At 40.2% G+C, this 22,613-nt stretch overlaps 1 protein-coding gene across 1 annotated transcript in view; it reads left to right on the top strand.

The window, feature by feature from the left end:
* Window positions 1-22,613, top strand: part of neto2a (neuropilin (NRP) and tolloid (TLL)-like 2a) — a 36,181-nt gene that overhangs the window by 7,568 nt on the left and 6,000 nt on the right. Inside the window, exons 4-7 of the mRNA XM_074666591.1 lie at window positions 5,410-5,658; window positions 8,872-8,919; window positions 9,436-9,563; window positions 17,362-17,590. Coding sequence (XP_074522692.1) covers window positions 5,410-5,658; window positions 8,872-8,919; window positions 9,436-9,563; window positions 17,362-17,590 — 654 coding nt within the window. The remainder of the gene's footprint in view (window positions 1-5,409; window positions 5,659-8,871; window positions 8,920-9,435; window positions 9,564-17,361; window positions 17,591-22,613) is intronic.

The following is a 22,613-nucleotide window of genomic DNA, read 5'->3' on the forward strand; positions in this document are numbered from 1 at the left end:
CTGTCCTTCTTCATTATGCCAAAATGTGTCTTGATCAGAGTGTTTCAGAGCAAATCTTTTTTCCCGGACATTAAATTGAAAAAAGTAAAGGCTGATTGACAGACTGGTCTACAAAACCTCTAATCCTAACCCCAATTTACCACTAGATTTGCAGAGTGTGGCTGACATTAGCAGAGCTAGCACTACAACACAAGTCCTCCCTGCAGGTGGACGCTAGTCCAACACAGCTCAAAAACAACTCTATGTCCATTTTCTAGATGAAAGTACTGACAAACCACACCATGGTATCACATGGAATCAGGTGAAAGCCGGATTTTTTGGATTCATCTAGCAGGAGCTGTCAAAAAAAAAGAGGTTGGAGCATAAGAAAAGCAACACAGAGAGTGATGGAGTATGAGCTGAAACACAGGTTAAAAGTAGGGTAAGCAGGAAATTTTGATACTTGTCAGTGAACACAACATTCAAACTGGGCTCCTCCTCCTTGGCTCAGTGCCAGCTGCAGCGCACACCCACAGACTCTGACCATGACTACGTGAACACACTCACTACCCCAGCAACCACCTGCAGCATTGTGTTTTTTACATGGACTCGAGAGCCGTGCACCTGACACAGCATGTTAGCAATAGCTAATCACAGGTATTTGACAAGTATCTGTTCATCAGAAAGCCAACTCGCATCACTCTTTGTCCCATGCTGCTCTCCAAGTGCCCAAAGCAAGTGAAAGTGAAGCCAAGCTTCACCCTCATTTAAGAAAAAGCTGTTATCCGTTTGGCCTTCACTTTCACTCTGGTTGACTTTTACTTCCTCTATGCGATGTCCACTATCCTAGCTGCTAGGCCTGCACAATATATCATTTGAACATCACCATCACAATATGCACATGCGCAATAGTCACATCGCACATGTGATGTGACTATCGCATTTCCCCCATTTATTGGAGAAATGGAAAAAAAAGCAACTGAAATTGAAACCTATTCTATTTAGTACAGAGACATGGCCTCCTGGATCCCTTTCATATACAGCAATCTTCATCATTCACAGATAAACCCCCTTAGCCTGGATTAAACTGTATTATAGGAATACAATGGTGTCACTGTGAGTCAACCAAATTCTTCCCAAATAGAGCTATTCAAGTCATCTGGTGAAAAGTCTTCTACCTTTAATAATGCAATATATATCGCAAACCCCAAAAAATCGCAATGTCAGTTTTTACCAATATCTTGCAGCCCTAATAGCTGCTCTGAATAACTTCTTCCACTCAGAACACTCAAAGTCACCTGAGCACTTGTGATTGGCTGATGTAACCACGCTTACTCTCCTCCCAGAAATGTCCCGATACAACCAAAACACCAACATTCAGGCTGAGGAGGGGGTTGAGGCAGACACTGACACTGACATGCAGGTATAGGGGCCCAGAAGTGACGATTGAGCAGGATAATTCCTGCAAAATTCCATTCCAACCCACAGTCAGCAGTTATTCTGCAGTGGTCTGTTCAAACTTGAGAGTCTATCAATAAAATGAAGAGTGAGGTTACGTTAGCTCTGCTTGGTGAGGTTGGAGTTGGTAGATGAGCTCTGGTTGAACATAACCAGGATTCACATAAGTTACAGACACGTCTCAGAGCACCTGACTGTGAGGAACACATAACAGATGACCTGCTCACCCACTGGACACTAAACTACGCTACAAGCTGATTTAAAAAGTTTGATTGTTGTCATGTTTCAAACAATAGCTCTACGCAGCTACAAATACATTTCCTCATTGCTTTGCATCCTGGGAAAATTTGTCTTAAATTCAAACAGTAAAGTATAAAGAAGATCGGCCCACTTGCCTGAAAACAAACACATGCTTTGGTAAGACCCACATCATCGAGACAGTTAGTGCAGAGTCTTTATCCTGGTATAACACTATCTTTTACAGATAGTCCTCACAGCACCTCTGATGATAACAGGTTTTTTTTTCAAATTTGTATGACTGATGAGTGATTCTGATGCAGAGTAGCACAAGAAACAATATTTCATAGTTTTGGTGGCTTAATGTGCACATCCCTGCGATGGGCAGTGTCAGTGCAAAACAAAACTAATTTCACCTTAAATGCGTTACAGCTAAAATAAGGAGCTGATAAATGTAAAAACATTGTGTCAAAAAGTTTTCAGAGGCTGTTTACACGACACCGGTTTTAGGGTGAAACGGAAACGTTTTATTGGGTTTCAGCCTGACGTTTACACGGAAATGGTGTTTCAGCCGACCTACAAAGCAAACTTTTGAAAACAGCCTCCAGAGTGGTATTTTTTTGAAACGCTGCCAATCTGCTGAATCTGCTGACTGTCTTTATACAAAATGTTCATCTGTTGCTCCACTTTTGAACTTAGTATTCACCAACACAACAGATGACCGGCTCAACTCTACTTTGATGGAGATCTCCCAAAAGCTGCTTCTGGACAAGACAGTTATAGCGCCGACTACAGGCCTGGCATGCCTACTACAGCGTTTTCAGTCCCTCAGCATTTCCATGTAAACACAGATTTTTTTTTTTTTTACTGCGTTTTAGCGTTTTTTGATGAAACGTTGTGTAAACGGGGCCTCAGAGAAAAAAGCACAGGAGCCTGAAAACCCTCCTCAAGGAGAAGTGTGTGTGTGTGTGTGTGTCATCATTTTCCAGCTCCATTGAATAAAACACAATCTAATGTATTTGTGAAAAACATCTGAAGAAACTAAAGTGGTTTTCAATCAAAGGATGAGCAACACTGTGAATAAGTGAAGGGTAGATACAACCCATTGCTGAGCTCTGAGCCTTTTATTCTTCCTGTTATAGAGACAGAGAGATGCTCATCAGATAACTTTGTCATCATAATTTGAGGTTAGTGAGGCTCATTGATTAAGTCATGTCCCCTGCTTCATCAGCTCAGTAGATACAGTGATTATACTTCCCTTTCTGTCTGTATTAAGCCGTGCCATTGTGTGTTTGCGTGTTTGTGTGTCTGTGTGCAAAGTTACAAAGAAATTAAAGCTCCTCACTCCAGGGAGTGAGCAGACAGAAAGCAGGAAGTACAGCCCCACGAGCTCCTCATTCGAGCAGAACGAAGAACTCTGAGTCAAAGAACAGAGGCACAAACTCTGAATTTTATTCTATATTATTTCTCTTGCACACTGCAGCACACACGTGCACTGCCCTTGACCTCTCTTTCTGTCTCTCTAATGGGGCATGCTCTGCTTCTCCATGCCAAAGATGATTCAGAGCTCCACTTCCCACCCTCAGCATCTTTATTTAGCATGATTCATCTCTGCAGACAGGCATAGATTGCCCTTGTTAAATACCTTCTGTGTGTGTGTGCGTGTTTGTGTGTGTGTGCGTGTAAGGGGGGAAGTGTTATCACAGAGCTCTGTCCATTCAGAGCAAAAACACGTTTTGGACGTGCGTGACTGATGAACTAGTGAACTACAATTCATGCTGTGATTGCAATGTTCTGGATTCACTGACTCAGAGGAAGCTGCCCTGTCACGCATCTGTCTCACAGTTGAGAACACCAGAAAAACACAGGAGGGTAGTCAAGACTGCAGGTCTTACAAGTTAAATGGCACATATTTGATTGAAAATCAGAATAGAAAACTAAAGAGTGAATCAGTGAATGAGGCAGATTTTTTTTAACCCTGTGGTGCATTGCAGTGACTGCAGTAGACAGGTATTTAAAGTCATTTTCTCCTAAATGCATTGGTCTCCATGGTGGAGCTGTGTGTCAGCCTCAAGAGTGCTCTCTGCTGCCACACACTTTTGAGCTTCATTCAGTGGTCAGTTGGTGTAACTGCAAGTCAGTATTCTCTGACTCCAGGATGACTGACAGGCAGCCACACATGTTGACCCCTGCTGGGATATCCTGTCAATGCTTCTACTCCAAAACAACCCTAGATGTGAAAAAAATTATGATATACAGAAACATCCACTTAATAGTTTTATTTATTTATTTTATTTTATTTTATTTTATTTTATTTTACTTTGTTTTTACTCATTTTTACATTAAGTTCACATTTTTGTATGCTGAAGAGTACATGTAGGCAGGCACAGGTAGTCTACTGGAGTGGACATGTCTGTAACTTTATTTTTTAAAAAAAATGATAACATCATTTTTTAATGCTCATAGTAGAATGAATACACTTTAGTAAAAACATCTTCCACAAGCTTCTTTTATTATTCACGCATCAGAGGGTTAAACCTCACTCTTAAACCTCGCTACCTTTGAGTCCTCTTCCCTTTTTTTTCATTTTGAACATTTTGACACAGAAAATATATAAATAAATATATAAATAAATAAATAAATGTAAATTTTGATTGAAATGAGGTCAAATCAGAAGTTTGATTCAGTTCAATAAGTTATCTATGTTTTATGTACCACGCTGAAGCATCAGGTCAAAAGGGTAAAAAAGTCCCCCTCCCCTTTTTCCACTATTGTAGAAGTCACTACAGCAGGCTGTATATCTGCTGTAAAATTAAAAATAGCTTCATTAGCTGGTACTTTTTACTTAAAAGACAGAGGCAGCTAAAACTGAACAAAGAGTTCTGAGGTCCACGGGAGAGAAAGGAGTAGATCATTTGAAATCCAGGCTCCCAGAGAGATGTGACAGAGCTGGAGCACTCACAGCATCTTAAATTCATCACTCACGCAGCCTGCAAGATGATAGTCACTTTTCAACCCAGTAGAGCTCTGCACAGCTGTGGAATCACTCCCCATCCTGCCCTGGGTGGTGTCACAGTAATGTTTTGGCTTCCTCTTGAAATGTGCTGTATGTCTGATCATGGCTGTGAGGACCATGCAGATACAAGGAGAGGTGGCTGTGTGTGACAGAAAGAGCTCCTCCCACACATGCTCAGCACTCATGAATACTTCTCACTTAGGATGCTAAAAGTCTGCAAAGATGGAGTAGCAACAGCAGGTAACATCCACTGCAAATAGGGGAGGTAACCATTTAGTAAAGAGTCAGTACAAAATCACGGGTAAAGAAACGTTCTCCTCCACCATGCATGCTCCACACTCCTCCACCTACTCCACACTAAATCATCTTCAGTTGTAAGAAAGCTCCTGGCCTCTACAATACCTCGCTGTGGGGGAAGTGTGAGAGAGCAAGCCAAGAAAATGTCAGGACCTGAAATTGTCCAGAAATTGTCCAAAGTTCCCTTTAAGTGCAAGCCAACTTCAAAAAGTTTCCTCTCCTCACATCAGTCGAGTGGTGAGAAGTAAGAGGCGAAATGCTCCTCATCCAAATCCTGATTAGCTCATATTTGACTCTGCTTTTGATTCATGCTGCAGTAAACCACCCAGATTTGTCTCTATCCTCCAAAAGAAGATTTAATCTCCTTCCTTGTGTGTATTTACTTCTTTTGTTTCCTTTCTCATCCCTCTGTGTTGTCAAAGCTCTCCCCAGACAGAGGATTCAGCTGGCTTTCGATAAGAACTACTACATCGAGCCATCGTTTGAGTGCCGCTTCGACCACATAGAGATACGTGATGGGCCATTTGGGTTCTCGCCTCTCATTGATCGCTTCTGTGGGGGAAAGAACCCAGGCCTGGTGACATCGACCGGACGCTTCATGTGGATCAAGTTCATCAGTGACGAGGAGCTGGAAGGCCTCGGTTTCCGCATCAAGTACACCTTCATTGCAGGTAAAGGACCAGAGGTGGAGACAGATCAGAGAGGATGGGGTGAGATGCAGAGTTGTGAGAGAGTTGCATTTGTTTTATTCCTCCTGTAACTTTTTCTGCATTGTTTACTGATTGATGATTTACTTGTTGTTTTGAGGTTGTTTACGGATGCTCCAGTTGCTGTAAATATGTTGGACTGATGCCTTAAAATAGCGTACGTTTGCAAGTCAAGGACAAATTTCTGCCTTTAGCACAGACGACACTCTGTATGAGATGTGTGTAGAGAGTGAAATTGTTTGTTTCTTGTTCTAAAGTCCCTCAAACATAAAGAGAAATGTGATGACACAGTAACACTCATCAGTTAAAGGGGACATATCCTGCTGATCCCTGATTTAATACTTACATATAATATAATACATTTGAAAACGAGACCTTTCACCCCCTGAATTTTCAAAAAATGAGATATTGTATTTTTTCTGGTATCCTAGAATGAGATTTGATGCCTCTGAAAATAGGTCACTGCCAGTTGGCCACGAGAGTTTGACCTTCGTGACGACACGAGGATCCTTTCTTTTTATTGGAGTAATCTGATAAAGCAGCTCCTCCTCTGTGATATCAGTTAGTCACACAACCCCCACCGAGGGATACACCCACCAAGAGCCTGGTATAAACGTATAAACTCTACATGTTACAGTACCAGTTTGACTCACCACATTGAAGGGTCCTGAGATGATCTGTGTCCAGGTGGATTTTCTTCCTCCTGAGCTGCAGAACTGTCCGGGTCTGACTCGGGGTCCACTACAAAAGGACGTATCCTACACTCTGCCATTTTATTAGTGCTATCAATGCCTTACGGTGAAGTTTTGGCAAACAGCAAAATCGCTCAGTCTGCTCCATTTAATATGGCGATTTTGTAAACACTGCCATGCTACAAAAACCGCCCCCTGGCTCTACCCCCTCCACCCCTCTGATAGAACTGACCAATCAGAGCACAAAAGGCTGTGACGTTGCGAGGTTACTGGAGGTCATTCTGGAAACAGAGCGTTTCAACGAGATCTTCAGAATGGCCTAAAATGAGGATATTGAGAACGCTATTGTGGGGCAATGAAGGAACTAAATGACTTGTACTGAGGGCAGAAATGCTTTACAGGCATCCTAGTCTGGCATAGTGAAAAGGAGAAACAAGCATGATATGTCCCCTTTAAAGACTTTGTTTTCATTCATGTAGCCTGAAGGAAAAAAATCTGTAAAAGTGATCCCCAAATGTTCCAGAGTTCATCATCCACAATCTCACTTTGAACAGTAGAGATGTGAAAAAAAAATTGATACGGCAATACATCATGATACTTTGACCTGTGATATAATATTGATGTTTCAACACCTAATATTGATATTTTTATCAAAATCAAAAATTAAATTTTAGGTGAGTGGAAGTACAACTCCACTGAAGTAGATGGAGCTGAAGAGCTGCTCCACTGTATGTTGCCCATAAACTGTATAATAAATATAATCTCAAAGCATATTCAAAATATTTTATTCCTAAACTTGATGATGTGGGTTTTGACGCCGTAAACATCAATGTTTTCTCTCTATTCTTTGGTCAGTTAGTTTAAAATCATTTTAGGTTTAATTTTTACAGAGTAGTACACTGATAAAATAATAATCATAGTCATGTTTTGTGCGATATTAGATTTTTTATGAGTAACATTGGTTACACCAAGTGACATTTGTCAGTTTCACCAGCTGACCACGTCTTTCACCAAATATTTTTTTTTGCAACATTAGTTTAAGGTCACAGTAGTTTAAGTGACAAACTTGATGCACTTTGTGTTTTCAAGTTAAGTGTGTGTTAAAAAAAACACTGCATCTGACTTTGATTATTTTAACCACAATAAAATAGAAAAGTTGTTTTCAATCAAATAGTTTACTGTGTAGAAATCGCAATATATCACAAAGCTGTGATATTATATTATTGGCTTTATTTTAATGCAGACATGGAAAAGTTTGCTCTGTAAATTTGACATTAATTACTTCATCTTTTTTTTACATCTGAAGGAGAAAAATATTTTTCCTCATTGGTTTTTAAATCTAATGATTTCTTTTGGTTTACATTTTATCAGTTCCTCTTGTTCTCCAAACTCTCTTGCACACAAAAACAAACTCTCTCTACTCACAAACTGTTCCAGGTCAACAATCACAGATAAAAAAAACTACACATAAAAAAAGAAACCCTTCACCTTCCCCTTCAACTTTTTTATTTTCCTCAACTCAAGTCATTTCTTTCCTCTGAGACTTGTTCTATTTTTTAGCATTGCAGTGATTTGTGTTTTCTTTACAGCTAACCAAGGTCATATGCTGTATTAACTCTGCTTCTTGTGTCACTCACTCTATTGGTTGCCTTTGGCATCAAAACAAGATGTAGATATCTGCTGACAGAGTTTGATAAGGAATGAAAAGTCAATAAGAGGCTCAGTTGTTGTCGGAGGAAAGCTGATGGTGCATTACATTCTGCGTTCTGGATTCTGTGTTCCACCTTTTCTGCATTCCTCATGGACCATTTCCATGTCACAAGAGTACAAAGCGAATGTCCACAGATTCTGTCAGGGTTGTAGAGGGTTTGCAGCACAAACAGCTCTAGTTACTTGGAGAATTAGGAGCTGGTGGACAGAGTTTGTAACGGTTGGTGCAGGAAATGTCAGATGAAGCCTTTAAACAAGTGAGAAATGATGATAGCTGGAAGCCACAGACTGAGAAAACTGGCCTAACTTCACTCACCACGGGCGAAGGGAAGTGCCCACTTGGTGAGACTTGTGATGTAGTTGCTTACACGTCCTGTCCATCCCAGTCCCTCTTGATGTTTGTGTGATAGAGGACTTCAAGGAGCTGTTTGATAGATTTGTGTTCCCTGATCATAAGTATTGGTATGAGGGCGTCATGGGATGAGTTTCTTTGCTTACAGGTGGGTCGCTTTATTTTCCACAGCTGACTTTCTTTCACTTTCACTTTCACTCTCAGTGCTCTTTGTCAGACACAGCTCTCCATAAAACCACCTTAATGTGAACCCAATATGCTCAGAAATCTAGGTCTCCCATCAGGCAGAGGGTATTAGCTTCAAACAGACCCCATTGTGCTCTATCTGGTCGGCCTTAATGGGATCTTATCTTGTGTTCTCTGCTTACCTATTCCTGCTCTGTGGATTGAGAGTAATGCGTCTCCCAAATCTTATCATTTCAGACCCTGATTTTCATCTGCACGTGGGCGGACTGCTAAACCCCATCCCAGGTAAGCTCTCCAGTTCTCTGCTGGTTTTTGTTCGGTTCTTTTTGAAGAGCTTCTCTGCTCTCAGGAAGCTTACCGCAGGCTATCTCTGCCTCTGACGTAAGAGCTGGATGCACAAATGTACCTTGACAGGCACACAATTCAACACTTGGAGAGAGGATGTTCATACACAAACATACACAGATTTAAACCCAAGGAGGAACACACACCTCCTTTATCCTGCGCTCTCCTTCCTGTCCTCCTGCCTTTGTTCCTGTGTCTTTTATTGTCTTTTATCCTAATCTACTGTGCTCACTTCAATACCACCTTAAATCCTTTACCACTTTAAATAACACCCTTCATCCGTCCTTCTCTCTGTCGTGCGCTTCTCATATCCTTAATTTTATCTGCTGTATTTCTGTTTTATATTACCTCACTCTGACCCCTCTGTCACCTCTCCCGTCTTTCACCTGTCTCTTTCTTACCTTACCTCTCTCTTTCTTCTCGCCTCTCCTCCATGTTTCCACTGTCTCTCCACAGACTGTCAGTTTGAAATTGGAGGATGGGATGGGGTTATTCGCTCCAGTCAGGTAGAGGAGGAAGAGAAAGTGAAGCCTGGGGACGCTCTGGACTGCATTTGGACTATCAGGGCCCCTCCTCAGTCGAAGGTCAGTATGAGGAACATTTAACCCCCGGGAACAGTGACAGGAGTTTCTTCTCTCTATCTATCTCTACGTCCAGGTTTCCCAAACTTTCAGCTCACAGCTTTCAAAAACTACCAGCGCCCTGAAAACGAACAAAATGTAGCTAATCATCACAGAACTAAACTACCATCATGCACAAATTGCTGTTTTTCCTAAAGTTATCTGCCACAATTATCCTGTATTAGTCACTGCAGAGGCCTTCAATAAAGAAATGTAGAAAACAGATCAAACATTTTCTGTTTACATGTTTGTTTTTTATTTTCCTAATCAAGAACAAGAACATCAAAAACCTGTTTTTTAAAGGTGCTGTGAAAAGTTTTTAATCAATCTGAAATAGTCTTGCTCCTTTACTGACGCCGAATTCCAAGACTGGCCATTTCTCTATGCTGACCACATGCTGAACCATGTCCAGTTCTCTCTGTCCGTGTCTGTTCAAAGCTCTTTGGGTACATTTAGCAGTGATAAGCTAGCAAACAGGAAGAGTCTTTTCTTTTGTAAACTTCTCCTTTTCCATGATGTTTGCAGATCCTAAAGCAGGATGAGCAAACAGATGTACGTTTTCTGCTGAAGTGTTCTTTCAGACGGACAAACTTTGCTTGGTAAAAGGACATAATGCCATGAAGAGGATTTAATGTTTATAATATAATAACAAAACTTTATTTATATAGCACTTTTCAAAACAAAGTTACAAAGTGATTTACATCATAAAAGCAACCACTAAAAAGAAATAGAAGAGAAGAAGTGAAAGAGAGTTAAAAGAGAAATGTGAGGAAAATTATTAAAATATATAAAAAACTAAAAGCCACCACCAATAAAAGAAAGGAAAACATCTGTAAAAATAAAAACATTAAGGATTGAAACAATTGAAGCAACAAAGGATAAAAAATCTAAAAGGATTTAAAATACTGCCCATGATACTGTCACTTAAAGATAAAACAAAAATAAAGTAAAAGCAGCATTTTGACGTTTGAAACACGCTCAGCTAAAATCTCCAATAAAAGCACATCTATAAAAATGTGTTTTTAAAAGAGATTAAAAGAGGATAAAGTGTCTGCCATTCTAATCTCCTCAGGCAGGCTGTTCCACAGTGTGGGAGCTCTGACAGAGAAAGTCCGGTCACCTTTGGTCCTCAGCCTTGACTTCAGGACAGCAAAGAGAGCCTTGGCTGAGGACCTCAAGTTGCGACCAGGCACATATGGACTGAGGAGACTGGAAATGTACTTTGGAGCAAGACCAGAGCATGCCTTAAAAGTCAGCAATAAAATCTTAAAATCAATTCTGTAATTTATGGGGAGCCAGTGGAGAGAGGCTAAAATGGGAGTTATATGCTCTCTCCTTTTGGTTCCTGTGAGGAGTCGAGCTGCTGCGTTCTGGACTAGCTGTAACCTCTGCACACTGTGTTGGTTCAGACACGTGTACAGAGAAATACAGTAGTCCAAACAAGAGGAAATAAAAGCATGAATGACAACCTCCAGATTTTTCTTGATAAAAAGGATCTTATTTGGGATATTTTCCTCAGCTGCATAAAACAAGACTGTACAACTAGGCTGGCATGCTGGTTCAGACTGAGGTTCTCATCAAGAGTGACACCTAGATTTTTACATTTGACAGCAATGTTATTTGAAAGCGACCCTAGATGTGTAGTCATTCCTGCTTTACAAGGAATAACGACGATTTGAGTTAAAATCATGTTATTTAGACAGTCATCAGGAGACAAGAGCACACACCTGCCCTCTGGATTAAGACAAATAAACTTTTTGCAGGTTAACAAATCAAAGGAGGAACAGCAAAAGAAAACTAACCAAATGCAAACACAGAAAATTATGCTACACTACAAAGTACTGAAATCTGATCCAGTATTTATGTCTTGTTTTCAGAAAAAAATGTATTTTTAGACTTAATATGAGCCACATTCACCTGACCAGTCCAGAAAAATGTCTTGTTTCTAGTTATTTGGACAGACAAAAATGAGGTCTGAAAAGTATCTGCCAGAGGGGTAGGGAAAAAGTTTCTTGTATTAATATATTATTTCTGCTTTCAAGACACTTGACAAGCACATTTTTCTTATCCCACTGGCAGATATGACGCCTCCATTGTCAGCTGAATGTGGCTCATTTCAAGTATAAAAAGACATTTTTACAAAAACAAGACAAGAACACTTGATTAGATTTCTGTTTTGTAGTGTAACACCCACTGAGGCTGTATTTCTGCTTCAAAGCTCATAATAAATGAAGCCTGGTGTCCATATCAGGACTCAGTTTATAGGACTTCATGTCAGTGGTGTTACCCGCTGGTTCCTGATAGGCTTGAATCTGAAAACCTTCAAAGAGGTAGAGTTAAGGCCTGCCCATCTGTCAACTTATTCAACCCTTACCCAAATGAAGTCACAATATTTTCAGTTAAAGTTCAATTTGTGTTTCACCACCTGAACATTAGGACTGCTGTGTTCTTAGGTATTATAAAGCACAGAGCTTATTTATTGAGCTTTTACTAAAACAGTCATATTTCATCAGAGGTGACAGTTTGAAGGTCTGAGGAGAATAAAAGCAGTTCAAGCTTTTAGATCTCAATTTCCAAGCATAATCCATCCAGAGTGAAGGGAGCCTGAGCCGTCCTAAAGAAGTGGGTTTTACTGAGAGTCTGCAGCATTATACAGCAGATCAGAGCAGCAGACCACGCTCTGTGAGTGCTCATGATGTTTTGGGAGTTTTGCAGCCTGTGCAGGTTGTTCTTCCAGTCTCCCAGGTGAACTTTATCCTGCATCCAAACTTAATGACTTGCCTTTTGTGGACTGGTTTGTGGCTGATGCTGAAGCGTAAATTGGTGTCAAATAATGATAAATTAATTTGCTAAAAGCAGAATGCCAGCATTCTACCGGAGTGAAAGTATAACTTTCAAAAAGACATCTTAACTTACAATATGTGAGTTTAAATTTATGTCACCGCTCAATTTAGGAGAAAACAGGGAAACTCTAGAAATGTTTACTGTAAGAAATCTGTGATTTAATGAGTCGTAGAATTACTTTAATTATCAAGTCTCGATATCTGAAGGCCGCTACATTAATTACTTGTGAGTTCTTTTGACCGGTGTACAGAGGCCATTAATTACAACCACATAAAGACAGAAAACAAGTTCTTTATATATATATATAGTTCTTTTACTAACTAAAAGAAGGAATATGCACATGAATAAATGAACAGGTGAAAGATGTGACAGGATAAATGCATAGAGGAATGAAAAGTGATACCGATCATTACAAACTGGAAGCATGGAGTAATCCGAACTGAAGCCCACCTCTCTGAAGCATGCCAAAGAAGAGAAGTGAATCGTGCTTAAGCACAGCACGCTTGTGGTCACACTAGCCAAATGAACTGGACTTAAGGGGTTGAAGCGTGCCTAAGCATGGTACAGTCAGCCTCTGTGACCCCGGCCCACCCTAAACTGATCCAACCTCAGAAAATAAAAAGACACTTAAAGAAACTTCCCCAGTCTTGGCTAACCAAGCTAAAAAAAAAAAAAACAGGATGTTTGTTCTTAAACCTGAATCATCAAAAATGCTGCTCCTAATTATATCCAACCATTTCAGCAGCCTTGAAGACAAAAGAGTATTGTGTTGCACATCCTTCTGTATGCCTCACAAATCCAGCCCAGTGTTTATTTGGTTTATTTTTGGTCGCTATTATTTTGTAATTATTATAATCAGCGTGAAGGCAGAAAACTGCACAGGCTTTATTTATCATTATAACCTGACAAATGAGAAGAAATCTCATCTCACTGGTGACGCACAGAGTTAGTCTGAGAATAGATCTGAATAGTTGTCCAAAAAAAAAAAAAAGCAGAAGCAGAGGATAAATAATGATGCTCTGAGTACAAACAAGAGAGGGAACATCCCTGAATGTGAAGCTGTGGCACAAATTCAAGCATCAACCTTCAGAGCAGATTTGTTCCCCACTGAGAAACAATTGTGAGGGATTTGTGGCTGCTTCAGATCAAAGCCTCTCCTTGTGCCTTCTGCTTTTTGTGGCAGCAGATAATAACAGTCTTACCTGCTCTGGTACATACACAGCAATCAACAAACCCAGCAGATGCACGTCTGTGTAAGTCATGCATCAGCTTCCTTGATGTAGATAAAAATAATGCATCCATTAAGCAAAGTTTTGTGCTCACATCACTGATAGAAATCCTCCTGTTGCCATGTCGGTGGTGTAATTTGATACTTAATGGATCTATGCAGTGCTGGTATACACAAAGGCATCATGGGAAAAGCAATCCCAGCGAGTTATTTTTGTAAAATACAGCCGTGGAGTTCCATAAGAGCTTTTTGAAGCCAGGAGTGAAAGCCCAGTGAAGTGAAGTTCTGACTTTATGAGTGGTTATGAAAAAATTCACATTGAATTTACAACCACAGCCCGGTTAGCCTTGATTCATCGCTGCTCTGCTTCTTCCTCATGACTGAGTGAGTCATCAGCTCGCTCCTGTGCTGCTCACTGACCATTATGTTCTCACACACACACATGCACCCGGGTTCATGCACATATAATAAGTAATTAAGCATCAGATTAACACATACAGTCACTAATTACATAACACCGTCAGTATGTGGTACTGTAAACACTCACCCACACACATTTTACATTCCTACGTATTCTCAGTTATATTATGCACACACATATAAACATTAATGCCTGACTCACACATGCACTAGCTAATTCCCTCACACACAAACCCACACACGGTGATTTCATCGGCCCTACATGTGCAGTGATGAGCAGCAGGGATGAGGATCCAGATTTAGCTGCTGCGCTGAGTTGCCCCGACAGATATTAGCCCGACCAAGCAGAAGAAACAGAGTAACACACTCAGCAGCAGCATAAGAGCAGCTACTTAACTGCTGCTGTGAAAAATACACACATTATCTACTCAGGTAGAAGTACAGATACCTGTGCTAAAAGGACTCTGGTGTAAGTGGAAGCACTGATTTAACAGCTACACAGTGGAGGAAGTGAAAAAGTATTGGCTCTGAACTTTCACTTAAAATAAAAAGTTTTTGTGTTAAACAAAAAATAGTATTTAACTGTCTTTTCTCCAAATAAATTTGAACTGAAGTGTTCTGAGCATTAACATGAGACTTTGTTTTCTCCTTGAAATACGTTGGGGAAAAAATGATTTTGTTATTTTTGGCGTAGTTATTCAAACCCAACACAGCGGCGTGTATTTGCACAGCTGTGACCTCAGTGACTGAAGGCTGTCAGTAATCACAACTACAGCAAGAGAAGGACAAAGAATGCAGACTAGAATAGAATAGAATAGAATAGAATAGAATAGAATAGAATAGAATAGAATAGAATAGAATAGAATGTACTTTATTAATCATATGGGGAAATTCAGAGTCAGCAGCAATACAAGAATGTGTATAGTGCAAAAATTCAAGAATATATAGTACATAGAATAATACAATAAACTAGTAAAAAGTCCATCAGAGATGACAGCTTGTCCTTCATTGTCCAGTTCAGCCAGCCTCCACCTCCACAGGGTCCAGGACTGAGCCTCCCCAGCAGTCTGTTCAGTCTCTGTCTCCTGGATCCTGTCTGCTCACAGCAGGCGAAGCTCCTCCAATGTGGTGTTGGTGTCTGATGTTAGCTCTGTTAGCCATGTCTGTGAATAGCATGATGCTATAACATACATGATGCTGGTATTCCCTCTGTTGCTGGGTTAGCACAGCTAGCTCGTCCATCTTATTGGAGATAGATCTTACGCTCCCAATAACAATGGATGGAAGGACAGGTCCACGTCGTCACTTCTTAGCTCACACCTGAGAACCAGCACGTCATCCTCACCTCCTTCTCCTCAGCTCACAAAGAGAAATTGAGCTAACAATCAACCATGGTCAAACAAAGGATTTCTGGGCACACACAGGAACAAAAAAGTCAAAACACCACTGCAAGCGCAACCAGTTCAGTGTCAGTGGCCAAAAAAGAGACACAGTGATCATCTGGAACGAGTGGCCATAGAGTTGGTCACAATATTAACCCTTTAACTACCTCTCCTTCTAACCCTTAACTTTCACTTTTTAAATGCAAGAGATGTGAAGTCTATTTAAACTTTAACCCTTTAATGTGCCATCCAAGAAAACATTTAGATAAATAAATAAATAAACTTTTTTATTTACTTACTTATTTATTATTTGTTATGTTGTTGGAGCACTAAGATCAGAAACCACAAAGTTCAGAAAAAGTATTTCAGGCTGTAGAGACGACCCAGTCAGTTTAACACATTTTCAGTGAGATATAGGAACTCAAAAAAATGCTTTACCAAATGGTTGAGCTGCAAGTTCAAGTTCAAGTTTCAAGTTTATTTAAGTTTATTCAGACAAACTTGTTAACTGAGCGAGAAACAGCAACAAAACATGGTAGTCTGAAAAGGAGTAGGCTGAAGCTGGAGCTTATTTTACCCGCCCCCAACACAAGTTACACAGTTTTTAAAACATTTAGATGGCTACCAGTCCATACATCACAGCTTTAACAGAAACTACCAATTCTTTTTTAAATCGATATGCATCACAATGCTTTAATACAAAACACAAAACAAAATATACTGGACGCAAAGACTTTTCAACCTTTTTTTTTTTAGACAGTCATTGGTCATTTTCAACATAGGAATTTAATTTTTTTGCTTTGTTAAAGGTTTAAACCACCAAGGTGAGATTATAATGCTGATGGGTAGTTTCATCCAATGAAATAACTTTTTAAGCAGAGAATAAATATAGTGTTCCAGTGAGTAAAATCCAAACAAAATAAGCCCGAAAGCCCATTTAAAGATATCTGAATGTTACGGAAAAATAGATCATTGCAGGTTAGACAGAAGGTTGTTGTAATTTTTGTGTTAATTTAAGTATCAATACCAAAAGTCCTTCATTGCAGTTTTTTATTTTAAAGATATTAAAAACAAGATTTTACTGCTGCTTCTTCTACTGCCTCTGATTTGACAGGTTTTACAAAGCTCCAGTGTTTGCTGGTCTTCAAGATAAAGCATTGGCTTTGCCCTCACTTATTTATTATGCTTTCTGTGGTTTCATTTTCATGCAGCACGCCTGCATCGTAAATCAGCCCTCTTTTTTATTCAAACACGGAGGGAGCTTTTGGCCAGTCTTGTGCCCCTATTAGAGGAGACAGGAAAGTGTAGTAGGAAAGAGGAAAAGAATAGGGAGTGACACAAAGCACAACCTAACTGTTAGGCAAAGCAGGCACCCCTGTTTCATATTAATTTAATCAGAAAGTCTGGACCTGGAGGCTGTGAATCAATAAGGTGTTGACATTTAAAACATACTACACTGGTTTACTCCACCCCCTTTGAATGGCACATTTGTTGTTAAACTCTGCTGTCTTTGTAAAACCCTGTGTGAGAGATCAATATGGGTTGATGGTTTTTATCATTTTTTGTGCAACTTTAGAACTTCTATATTTTTAGGGGGTGATAATTCTAATTTCTTATAATTTCAACCATATCAATTTGACTTCATAATGTGCTTATTTGAGATCATTTGTTCTCTGGACTGCAGTTAAAGCAGCTGATGTTGACCTGTACATTACATGTGCCATATTAATTACATCACCAGGTGGTGCTTGTGAGTCGGGGCAACACAGTTCACAGAAGTCACAGGATGTTTTTGAGATTTATCTGTTTCCTTGGTTTGATGGATGTTTTCCTTGAAGAACAGCTGTTTTCATCTCAGAGCTAATGTGTTTGCTCTGTTTGCCTGCAGATCTACCTGCGCTTCATGGATTATCAGATGGAGCACTCTAACGAGTGCAAGAAGAACTTTGTGGCAGTGTACGATGGCAGCAGTGCTATCGAGAACCTCAAAGCCAAGTTCTGCAGCACTGTGGCCAACGATGTGATGCTGGATAACGGTGTGGGGGTGGTACGGATGTGGGCCGATGAGAAGAGCCGACTCAGCCGCTTCCGCATGCTCTTCACCTCCTTTGTTGACCGTGAGTGATCACGTCCTTTGACACATGACTCAGTCTGTACATTGTTTTTTTCTTCTTGTTTCACTTTTTCTGTTGAGTGGGTGAACTCATTAATCTCTCTGGCTGATAACGTTTTGTTGGCCAGAGGTTTGAAACAATGTCATCATTAGACCTTATTCAGTCTATCTCTTGTGTGGAGTCAGCCTCACATAACTCATAACTCAGGGCTGTGATAAGTTTCATATTGAGTTTCTCCTGAAATCAGTGCTGACCTATCAGACCACCCTCTCTGTAATCGCCTGAAGAACCTGTGTCAGGTGCTTCACATTATCAGATGTGAGGGGCAGAGAATATCTTATATTACTGATAACAGAATGGGATCCTATACAAAAATGAAAGGAAAATTACAACACTCATCCCAAAAACTTCCTGACATGGTGTAAATGTTGAAAGAACAGATTTGATGTTTGCAAATCATTTTACCCTTACATTAATTTAAAACTGTTCAAAGACAACATATCAGATGATAGAGCTGGACAAACTGGAACGTCTCCAAAATAATGAAGTTATTTTACTACAAGTCAGAAAATGGGGCACCCCAGAGTCTTTCATGATAAAGACAGGGAGACCACTCTGTGAGACCACGTTAGACAATCTTAGAATAATATGTTCCCAAGTGGGAAAGTCATATTAGTCCTTGCTTATTTCAGTCTGTCCAACCGCTGTTATGTATCACAACTCATGGCTCTGTTGTAGAGGAGTCCAGTTGCTAAACTGGCCAGACTGCAGTCCTGACTCTCAGTAGAATGAAAAATAGTAAGGGGTACCTTTCACATTTGAAACATTAAGGTACCAATGCCTGGTTTCCTTGGTAATTGGTATCGGTACTCAACGGTACCAATTTTTGGTACCTTTGTGTGTTTATAAATATGAATTTATTTGATAATAAAAATTTGAAGTTATATAACATGTTTATTTCTCAGTATTTAAACTTGCAATGGTGTGTTCATGTCCAACATGAAAAATCGCCTACTCTCCCAGTCCCTCACAGTCACAATGGTGTCTTTCGGTACCATTACCTAAACACTATATTTAGGTACTATTTGATTCTATGGGAATTGCTACTCAGTACTACACACAGAATTCAGTCAGTACTTATGAAAGTACCTAACTTAATACGCATCCCTACACTAAACAACTCTGTCCCAACATCTTTGGAACAAGTTGATGAAATCAGATGTAAGATTAGCACATGCTCTCCATAAAACAGTACAATATTTCTGTTAAACCAGTTTCTCAATGTGGAGTTCCTTCAAAATCAAGATTTTGTTCTTGTTTATGTTGTCATTTTTGTTTAACCCTCTGGCTCATGCAGTGTTCAGCTGTTTGAAAGCCATTTTCTCCTAAATGCAGGGGTTTTTACTGTTTAACTGCATATCAGTCTTTGTCCAGACTTTTTCTTCCTCTGTATTTATTCTTCTTAGGGCATTAATAAAAAATTCATCCTTTTTTTAATATTTGTTTTTTTTGTTTGTTTGTTTGTTTGTTTTAGAACTACAGACATACATTAGTGAGTTTAAAAGCTGATCAGATATAAAATATATAAAGATGTGTGAACATGTGTTCAAGTGCTTTGCAAAGCATAAACAGAAATATTTTTGAATAATTTTTAAATAATTTCTACATGAAGTTCATTCTCTTTTATGTTGTGAGCTGCACGGTGGTGCTGACTAACAGCAAAAAGGTCGCCAATTTAAATCCTGGTTTAGGCAATGTGGGACTTTCTTTGTGGAGTCTGCCTCCCACAATCCAAAAACATGCTGATTAGGTTAATTGGTCATTTGAAATTGCCAGTAGTTGTGTGTGTGTGTGTGTGTGTGTGTGTGTGTGTGTGTGTGTGTGTGTGTGTGTGTGTGTGTGTGTGTGTGTGTGTGTGTGTGTGTGTGTGTGTGTGTGTGTGTGTGTGTGTGTGTGTGAGTGTGTGTGTGGAAGGTTGCTGGTCTCTGTTTGTCAGCTCTGTGATTGACTGGAGACCAGTCCAAGGTGTAACCTGCCTCTCGCCTGGAGACAGTCGGGATAAGCTCCATCCACCCGTGACCCTGAACAGGATAAGTGGTAGAAGATGAATGAATGATGGTGAATGCTTAGGCGCAAGTAGTCCACTGGAGTGGACGTGTCTGTAACTTCATGAAAAATCAAAATTTAAAAAAAAAAAGAAAAAAGAAAAAACAGTTTTTTATCATGCCCTTGGAGGAATAAAAACACACACTTCATAATTCATGCATCAGAGTCAGGTCTACAAATGTATCATGATTTTGCAAAGTACTGTATTTTGTGCAGATGATTTGTGCAGAATGAGGTTTGTTTCTCACTTATGTGGTTCATTTTGAGCATTCCTTTATTGATAGGGTCTACTCCTCCAGAGCTGATAATCTGCCTGATTATTCATCTAAATAAATGAACTGACTGGGATGTACTAGATCTGATTTCAGATCTTTTTTTTGTCTTATTATACGAGGAAAGAAAACAAACCCGTCCAGCTCCCTTGGCCCCTTAAAACCATCTCACTCTGAGTTTTATTCAAATGAAAAGCAGCAAATGTCATTACTGTACTGTAACAGCCATGACATTATCCACCCACACTGAAACACAGATGATTTATGAGGGGAGACTCTGAAGTGTCATTTTAGTAAGGGAAGCTAATTACACTGTGCCATGTTTAGAGCACAGATATGAGAAAACCAATTATTTAGTTCAGCATTTGTAAATAACTGAAAGCATCACAATGTTTTTGATATGCACATCACAGCACATCACTCTCCATTATTATAACAGGAAAATAGGAGTTTATCTGTTCAGTGAAATAAAGCTGAGAGGGGAATAGATCTCCTGGAAGTAATTAGACGTTAAACTTCGTCATTTCTGAAGGACAATAAACTCTCAAACAGATGCTGCTTAAGGCCGCGCATAAAGTTTTTTTTCCTAACACAGCGTTATATTTTCATTGAATGCCTGAATAGATGGAGGTATTAATTGCCGCCTTCTCTGGCTCACTCCTCAAACCTTGAGTGAATGCTAATGTTGTTTTCATCAGCTTACCCATAACCATGGCAGTCAGAACTTAATGGCCTTTTAAATTCAGCAACGGTGGGTTTTAACTCCGAGAGTCCTTAAGACCGTTTGGATCCTCATTAATTCTGATCACACAGTTCATCTGTGAGAGGAGTCTGAAGTCTCTGGATGGCTCAGGAACTTTATTTGGTCAGAGTCAGCGACAGAAGTTTGGTTGGAGGTCAGAGGGAAGCATTAATCTTTGTCACTCAGCGAACAAGATGAGTTTTGCCTCTTGCACTCCATCACCCTTGTGTCTGATTCAGACGTATTACGACCTTACTGAACACACACACACACACACACGCACACAATGCCCTCATCCAGACATGAGTTGTGTTCTTGTGTGTGTGTGTGTGTGTGTGTGTGTGTGTGTGTGTGGACAGACAGAATGGGGGAGAGTGTGAGGCTTGTTGACACCCTTTGAAGAGCTACATTCTGAAGGCGAGGAGACGTAATCGTTTTGGAAGTGATCGCGGAGTCAGGGGGACGACCCCGTCCACAGGCTCTTCTGGGGGATAGATGGAGCGCACACTTCAACACACACTCTCTTTATCATACACAGCCTTACACACACACAGTACATGTCCTTTTGCCAAAGTTATTCAACCCTGAGGCAAAGGAAGCATGCAGGGGACCCAGGGCCCTCATCACAGCAGACCCTGGAGCAGGGGGTGAAACTGGTGGAGCAGAAGATGTTTCAACAGTCTGTTTCTGCAGCGATAAAGACTCAGAGTCAGTCTGTGCCTACTAGACACTCTTTGTGTGTGTGTGTGTGTGTGTGTGTGTGTGTGTGTGTGTGTGTGTGTGTGTGTGTGTGTGTGTGTGTGTGTGTGTGTGTGTGTGTGTGTGTGTGTGTGTGTGTGTGTGTTTGTGTGTGTGTATAAACATTTTGTCAAACAGGCTGTGAAAGGGAAGACCCATGGTAGACAGGTTGATAGTGTACAGTGTGAAAACTGCAGTCTCTAAATTGTCCGTATGAGGCTGAGTGACCTCTCTCACTCTCTGTGATCATCTCCAGCAGAGCGTGTGCTGCAAGTGATCAGGCCTTCTCATCAGTGTTGTTGTTTTTGGCTAGAATACGGCTAAAAAACGATTTCTGAGCTTAATTTTGTAGTGATGGTGGACGCTGGAGTCTAACTGTCAGACAGAAAAAGGACAGAAGAGCATAAGAACGTTAAACAGGAGAGTGATAGCACACAAGCTAAAGGCTAAAAGAGCTAAGCTGTTTGTGCTAATGTTGATTCCAACCCACAGTCAGCAGTTGTTCTGCAGTGGTCTGTTCAAACTTGAGAGTCTATCAATAAAATGAAGAGTGAGGTTACAGTAGCTCTGCTAAGTAGATGACTGGCAGGACATAGCTAACCAGGATTCACCAACGTTACACATTATGGACATATTTCACAGCATCGGGCTGTGAGTAGCGCTAAATATAGCTTGCTACTTGATCAGATAAAAGTGTTAAAATGAAGATCTAATCTCCTTTCGTTTCCAAAACAAACACACACTTTGTTGAGAGTCGCGTCTTCACGACAGTGTGTATGCAACTCGCTACCAAAGGTGTCACTGCAGTCTCACAGCATCTTTAACAAGTGGTATAAAGTCAGCAGCAGCTCAGCATCCAGTCTCCAAAGTGCAAACAAAAATACTGGAGAGACAGTAACTGTTGCAGTGAAACAGCTTGTTCAGTCTGATTTACAGGTTTGGGTTTGAGATGAAATCTGCTCCTGCAGAAACAAGAAAACAAAACAAAAAGATGGACCAAAAGAGGGTAGGAAAACAAATTCATGTAGTTAGTTGCTGTCAATCTCAAATAATGTTGAAATTCTAAATCTTCACTTGATACAAAATGCATTTTGAGTTGCAAAATCTGGTTAAATCCCAGGTGATCATGTGGCCTCCAGCAAATACATCACACAATAGCTGAAAAACA

This window comes from Halichoeres trimaculatus, unplaced genomic scaffold (assembly GCF_033239565.1).
Source record: "Halichoeres trimaculatus isolate MK-OKI-2021-1 unplaced genomic scaffold, fHalTri1.1 fHalTri1_scaffold_3, whole genome shotgun sequence".
Lineage (NCBI taxonomy): Eukaryota > Metazoa > Chordata > Actinopteri > Labriformes > Labridae > Halichoeres > Halichoeres trimaculatus.